This window comes from Priapulus caudatus, unplaced genomic scaffold (genome assembly GCF_000485595.1).
Source record: "Priapulus caudatus unplaced genomic scaffold, Priapulus_caudatus-5.0.1 Scaffold108, whole genome shotgun sequence".
Classification (NCBI taxonomy): domain Eukaryota; kingdom Metazoa; phylum Priapulida; class Priapulimorpha; order Priapulimorphida; family Priapulidae; genus Priapulus; species Priapulus caudatus.
In genome coordinates, this window is record NW_014577169.1 from 87,727 (window position 1) to 95,226 (window position 7,500).

The following is a 7,500-nucleotide window of genomic DNA, read 5'->3' on the forward strand; positions in this document are numbered from 1 at the left end:
GTGTGGCAGAATCGTCACTTTCTTCGCGCATAACCGCTACACGTTTGCGAGGAAAGTACGTAGTATATCGTGAAAACGAAATAACTGTGATATTATGTAGAAACAAAATACAAGCCGGACAGCAGGCAGCTATCGGTGCGAAGACCATATGCAGCTACGCGAAACAAGCACTGTCTATACGATTTTGCCGCGCGCTCCCGCTCCCCTACCTGCGCTGTCGCCCATGGTGTCGGGTCCCTGCAGCGCATTACGCTATAAAAGGTCAATAAAACAATGACCAATGCGAAATACCAATGATCGGATTCCTTTAACGCTAGACGCAATGCTGATCCACGTATAGGATGTACGATTAGAAATACCGACAGTTATTCACATTTTCTTTCCGCAGTTGCATTAGCTAATAACACTCTAAAATGGTCGATGCTGTTAGCAGAATGCGCTTGGTAGGCTTGACCGTTAACAGCAAAGCAAAGAGCCCACATCGATTTCGTCACTCCCTGTGTCGTCACTAACTGCCTATACTACGTAGCATGCATTGAGGTCAGTATGCGTAACCAGCGGTGCCGTTGATTCGATGACCATATTCTTACGCTGGTTGCCCTAGGCCCAGGCAGGAAATATTGATCTTCATTCGTCACTAGCCACTTCCTATGGCGGACACGTGGGAAACAAGCTTGCTATGCTGGAAGCGCCAGCAGCCAATCCGTCGACACTAATACCCATAGGGTGCTGTGATGATGTCATCGTAGTGCTATGTACGTGATGTGTTCGTGAGCTTGAGACACGACACACACGACACACACACACACACCCACCACGACACCACCACACCACCACACACACACACAACAAGGACACCACACGCACGCACGCACCGCTGTGTGAGTGTGGTGTGTTGTGTGTGGTTGTGTTCTGTGTATATGTGTGTGTGTGTCCGTGCGTGCCCGTCGCGTGCGTTGGCACACCGCCACGAAACCGCAACTCACGTGTGCAGTGCCGTACGTGGACGGGGATGTGTCGTGTGTGCTGTGTGACGGTGCTGCCTGATGTGCCCCTAAGTCCGCGTGTGAGTGTGCTGTGTGCGAGCGCCGTGCGTCGTGTGACCCATACCGTGTTGTCTGTGTGGTGTGCATGACCACGCACGCCACGCACGGCCTGTACGGAACACCACACACCCACAACCACAGCCACAATGCACCGCACACGAGCCATACACAACTGCACGAACGCCTACATGCCGAGCACGCACAACCACGAGCGTCCTAGAGCCACACAGCCCACGTTGCCACACCTACACAACGCCCACACAACGCCACACGAGCACGTGTAACCACCACCGCACAGGCGCGACGCAACACACGTATACCTGCCACACGCTGAACGCACCCACGCACGCACACACGCGTCATCCGAAGCACGATGCCAACCCCGGCACGCACGCTCACGAACGTGGTACGTGGTACCCGGCCACACGCACGCACGCAGCGCACGGTTGTCACGCACGCACGCCCCATGCACGTGTACGTGCACAGCGCACTGCACCACGCATACACACACGCATTGACACGCACCGCGACGCCACGCACGGTGGTACTGGCCCACGCACCGTGTACGTAGCCCACGCACGCGCACTCACGCCACGTGTCACGCTCATCAACGCACGCGACGCAACACATGATACCTGCCACCTACGTCTATCGCACGCAAACGCTACGCATACAGCTACGAGCACGGAGCACACGCACCACACGCACGAACGCACGCACGTGTACGCTGCCCACGCCACGCACGCACGTGTTACGCTGCACACACACGCACGCCCCCATCGTGTACCGTCACGCCACACACACGCACGCCCCCAACGTGTACGTGCCACCACGAACCGCACGCCACGCCACGCACTGCACGCACGCACGGCCGCTGTAGCTGCCAGACCGTTTCTGCTGCCCGCAGTGTGTCTTGGTGGTGCCCACGTGCTGTGCGTGTGTGTGTTGTAACACAGTGGGTGCTGAGGCCAATGTGTGTGTGTGTGTGTGTTCTGCGTGTTGTGTGTTGTATGTGTGATCGTGTGTGGGGTGGCCTGTCAGACTCAGACATGTGACGCCGAAAGTGGCACTGACGACCGCAACTATTGGGTTGTGTGTCTGTGTAATTGGAGGCCACGAGCCCGCACCATTTTCTCGCGCGTGGGTGTGTGTAACAGGGCCGCTGTTGTGTGTGGTGTTTGCGAGACACAGCTGTGCTGTTGTGTAGGTTCCTGCTGTGTGGATGTCGTGTGCACGCACACACACACACACTACACAACACACACACACACACACACACACACACACACACACACACACACACACATGGGTATAACGGATGCTGCGCTTAGCATCGCAAGCTGTTCACGTTGTCCGCTAGGAGTGCTAGTGGCGAATGAAGATCAATATTCCTGCTGCCAGGGCAACCAGGTAAATATGCATCGATCAACGGCACCGGTTACATACCTGACTAATCATGCTACGAGGTATAGCATTAGACGACTACAATACGAAATCGATGTGGCTCTTGCTTTGCTGTTAACGTCACCACCAGAGCATCTCTCAGCATGACCAAAGATGTTATTCTCGACGGAAGAAATGTGAATAACTGTCGGTGATTTCTATCGTACATCCTATACGTGGATCAGCATGCCTGCGTTAAAGGAATCGCTTGGATTTGCATTGGCATTATTTATAGTAATCGCTGCACAACATGGCGACACAGGTAGGCGCGCGCGCATGTATGCGTGCTTGTTTGTACTTCGACGTGTGCCTGTCCGGCTTGTTTTTGTTTACATAATATCACGTATTTCGTTCACGATATATACGTACCGCAAACGTGTAGCGGTTATGCGCAAGAAAGTAACCGATTAAACGTTTTTCTAATAGTTTTGATATGTATCGCTCGCCATGAAACACTTATTAGGGTAGCAGAAATACATGCGAACTATACACATTTACTTCTTTCCTACCGAATGGCAGTCCTAACGAACTAATTACTTCATGATGCAGTAAATAACGTTGCCGCGCTTCTGCCACTCTCTCGCAGACGCCTGTGATCCATGGAGATTCCAGTGCAGTGATAATTCTGAGATGTGCCTTGAGGGCGACAGGTTTCAGGATGGTGTCCAAGACTGCAATGACAACTCTGACGAAGGTCTGCCGGATTATCACTGTTTGAAATATGACAACGAAAATCAGGAATGCAAACATGAAATACACATATAAAAACATGTCGAATTTTAAGCTGTGATTAAAGCTTGCGGAATTAGTTCCTTCAATAATTTAATTTAATCAGTGGATGATTCAACCGTGTAGTGTGACTTTAGATAAATGTTAACGGACTGGCACAACAGAAGTATATATCACTGCCGAAACACACGCGCACACGCACGTAGCTGCGCGCACACACACATACACTCGTAAGCACACACACTCGCAAGCACAAAGCACACACGTCACGCACGCACACGCGCGCGCACCACACAACACACCAGCACACACACACACCACACACACACGACAACAAACACAGCACACACACTACACACACACACACACACACACACACACACACACAGCACACCACACAAGACAAACCAAGCAAACAAACACACTATCAAAAAAGAATAATAGTTATATCCTCTCTTGGCACTATCAGCATTCACCTGAGTGAATCGTGGAGAATAGTGCAGCCAACGTAGTCGTGCATCTGTCCGAGGTACATGTATACATCCGTTGCAGAGTGCTTGCCGTGGCAGTTCGACTGCCTCACGTATTCCCTCCGCTATCCGAGGTGCATCTCTATGCAGAAACGATTCGACTCGAGGGCCGACTGTCTGATGAGCGACAATAGTTTGCAGACGGAGCCACGGCTGCCAGCCTGAAGATACGCTCAGCGGGGGGACCTGCTGAAAGCAGAGAGATACAATAGAATAGCATAGCTAGCTAGATAGATAATAGATAGCTATAGAAAATTAGAAAGATAAAACTAGAGAGATAGCAGCTTGATAATAGTAGTACAGATTAGATAGTGAGGTAATAGGTAGATATATAGATAGATGCTAGAATAGATAGATACCTAGATATTATAGCATACGATAGATAGATAGACAGAACAGAAGAATCAGAATAGATAATAGAGAATACACTAGATAGGATAGATAGATAATAGACAGACAGGAACGCATAGATATAAATAGATAGATACGATAAGATCAAAGATAATACTAGATAATAGATACGATCAAGAAGATAGATAGAAGATATATAGAAGATAGATGGACGGACGACGACGGACGACGAACATCGAGGACGACGGACGACGACGGCATAGACGCGATACCATATGTAGATATAATACATATATAATATATATAATAGATACGTAGAAGATAGATAGATAGCATAGACTATAAATAGAAATAATAGACATACTATCATAAGACAAATAATAGTAGTAGTAGTAGATAGTATAGTAGGACGAGGTAAGTAGGTATGTAGTAAATAAATCGGACACAGACTAACAAATAGTAAAAAAAACATAAATCGCGCCACAACACATACCACCCACGCACGCACGTACAGACGCCCAATCGACGACGCGATGTGTAGTTCTAATATATATATATATAGACGAATAACATCAGAACTCCGCTATAGGAAAACAAAAGATATTTCAGATTCAGCACCGTCTGGAGGTGGTTCTGGCTAAACAAAAATTAAAAATTAAAAAGTTAAAAATTATAAAAATTTATTTCATCAATATGGCGGTGCGTACAATAACATCACTACGGGAATCCATGGGTATCCTTAACGCGCAGTCGCCAATCGCTAGAACATCCGTTCCTACACCGCGATTCGTCGGTCCCACTGGGAATATTTCCCCTTTTTCTTTCTTTTCCCTTTGCTTCATCTTTAGTATGTATTATTTTTAATTTCTACCTCTTTTATTTTATTTTATATTTAAGTCTTTTATCTTTGATTTCTTATTTATTTTACTGTTTGGATGGATGCATCGGATCGCATCACGGATGGATGAGGCATGGATGTACTTCCGACCATCAGCCTTGTTCTGCAAACAGATGCAATCGGATACGTTCGTCGGTGCGATGGGATGCGGTGCGATGGGATGGGATGGGATGGCATGGCATGGAATGGAATGGGATGGATGGATGGATGCATGCATGGATGGATGCATAGATAGATAGATAGTTATATTTTTTTGGGTATTTTCCTTTCAACCAAGCGGTCACCAACTGAGTAACGCCACTGATTTCCACGGGCAACGCCGGGTATCCCGCTATTAACATATATTTGTTTTTAATATATCTTGGTTATTAAAATTCTACACATATTAATAATAACAATAATTATTATTATTATTATTATTATTATTATTATTATTTTACGTAACATCTCTGTGTAAATCATGCACACATCGCTGTTCAACATCGCTTAGGTTAAATGTACGGTGGTGCCACCTCCTGTTGAATAATTAACGATTCTCCCGCTGCCCCGCTATATCATACAGCAAGCGTTGCTGAGTAATGCGAAAAACAATTCTGTTATAGTCGTCCGGATGCACCTAGGTAACGCGGGGTCATGCTGCTGTTCCCGCCATCATGAAAAGATCGATCGCTTTATTCGCGCCATCTTTCTTTGCCGCATGAAAACCGAGTGGCATTAAAAATGTACGATAAATTACGAAGTTTTACGGACTAGTGCATAATTCACATCCCATAGAATGGCGACTACTTGTTTATTCAGCCGACGTGTTTACAGTAATTAACCGGTGGCCGACAACGTGTATAACTTGCTAATTAGTCATCCAGTCAGTATATAGTTGTGTAAAAAAACTATTCGGCTAAAAGGCTAACTACCTGGCTTTACCCAAGCTAGGTCACACCCCATGGCTAGCTATAGCCCTGGACGCTTATTCCTTACGGACTGTCCAGTATAGAAGTAGAAGTAGAAGAAGTAGAAGTAAACCGAGAAGCGGTTAATTAGAATTGCGGTGTTAAAACAGCTACGGCGTTGGGGACGCATATGACTGCATTAAATTACCGGTACCGTAAACCTTACATAAACTCCAATCCTAACCCCAACCAAGATCATGCGATCCCCGTCAGCACCGATGCGTTCTTCAGGAAAACTCCTATACCGTTATCTATGTAATTATCTGTCTAGATTAATTTGGAACGTTACGTCACTTCCGCTTCTCTGTCACTCGCACCATAGATATATACAAACACATGGATTGCTGACTTCCGCGCGCTAACGATCAATCATATCGCTCACACTTAGGCCTGCCGTGTGACTCGAAGCCGTGTATGAACAGAGGCTGGTGTAAGAACCGTCTGCTGCCGACCGACTCCTACTCGTATGACTGCGTCTGTCAGCCTCCGTTCACGGGCAGAAACTGCGACGAGGGCGTAGATACCGGCGTCACGTCGCAAGGTTGGTGGAGTGTGCGCCCGCCGATGGCGCCAGTGACACGAGAAATTATCTCACTCAGAACGCGTTGAATATTGAGGAAAAACAATTCACGAGTAGTGTGCTGGTGTGGGGTGGGGTGGGGTGGGTGGGGAGGGTGTGTTAGTAATTGCGAATGTGGCATGAACGTGGACGCTTTTCCATCTCTTCCATCTCTGTCTACTGAATTTAGCTCTTGGATTTTCTGCTAAGCCACCCTTTTTGTTGTTCTAAAGTTAGGCTCTTAGGCCTTTCTAATACGATTTTTGTGGTCTACTAAAACCATATAACACTATTCTTCGTATCCGATATCGGGGATGTTCTACTGATATCTCTTGGTTTTTACCAATTTAGTCGCTTCGTTTACTTAATTCCCTCTCTGGTCGTAACGCGAACATCGTGATTAAATATAAAATAGGCTAAATGTATTCGTGTAATTATGCCGTCTTCCCGGGGATTTCTCGTCTGCAACCACGACAAACCGCGTGTCATAAATGTGTGTCCATGTGTGTGTGTGTGGGGGTGTGTGTGTGTGTGTGTGTGTGTAGGGAGGCACTAGTGTGTGTGAGCGTGGTGAGGTGTGTGAAGTCTGGTGTGTGAGTGGTCGTGATGTGTGTGTGTGTGTGTGTGTGTGTGTGTGTGTGTGTGTGTGTGTGTGTGTGTGTGTGTGTGTGTGTGTGTGTGTATTCGCGCGTGCTTGCGTCTTGCATGCGAGATTTTACATAACTTACTTACTTAGAGGCGATTGGCATATGTAATGAAACATAAAAAATATAGGGAAATAATTTTCATTAAAAATGTACGCAGTGGAAAAAAGTTTTCTCGTAAGAAGATGTCTCTAATTCAACGACGAACGAATAACATTACGTCCTTGCATACGACATTTATAGTATGTACTTTTATCTTTGATAGTTTATGAATCCATGCAGCATATTCAGAATCTGTTGTATTAGGTTTCATAACGATTATGGCACAGTATATCGATATCTATCGTCGGTAG

The 7,500-nt window shown here is 46.7% G+C and overlaps 2 protein-coding genes across 2 annotated transcripts in view; both read left to right on the forward strand.

Annotated features, from left to right (window-relative positions):
- The first annotated feature begins 2,526 nt into the window (after positions 1-2,526).
- On the forward strand, positions 2,527-3,913 carry LOC106805280 (transmembrane cell adhesion receptor mua-3-like). The gene is made up of 3 exons (XM_014806817.1): positions 2,527-2,751; positions 3,076-3,183; positions 3,771-3,913. Exons 1-3 carry the CDS (start codon positions 2,676-2,678, stop codon positions 3,911-3,913), a joined length of 327 nt encoding a protein of 108 aa, XP_014662303.1. The 5' UTR covers positions 2,527-2,675.
- A 2,388-nt stretch (positions 3,914-6,301) lies between these two features.
- Positions 6,302-7,500, forward strand: part of LOC106805281 (fibropellin-3-like) — an 11,186-nt gene continuing 9,987 nt past the window's right edge. Inside the window, exon 1 of the mRNA XM_014806818.1 lies at positions 6,302-6,485. Coding sequence (XP_014662304.1) covers positions 6,359-6,485 — 127 coding nt within the window. The 5' untranslated portion in view covers positions 6,302-6,358. The remainder of the gene's footprint in view (positions 6,486-7,500) is intronic.

Bases quoted from the DNA above. Each gene is read 5' to 3' on its own strand.
- LOC106805280 (XM_014806817.1), top strand. From the start codon at position 2,676: ATGCCTGCGTTAAAGGAATCGCTTGGATTTGCATTGGCATTATTTATA. The intron at 2,752-3,075 runs GTAGGCGCGCGC...ACTCTCTCGCAG, and splicing joins TGCACAACATGGCGACACAG to ACGCCTGTGATCCATGGAGA. The intron at 3,184-3,770 runs GTCTGCCGGATT...CATCCGTTGCAG, and splicing joins CAATGACAACTCTGACGAAG to AGTGCTTGCCGTGGCAGTTC.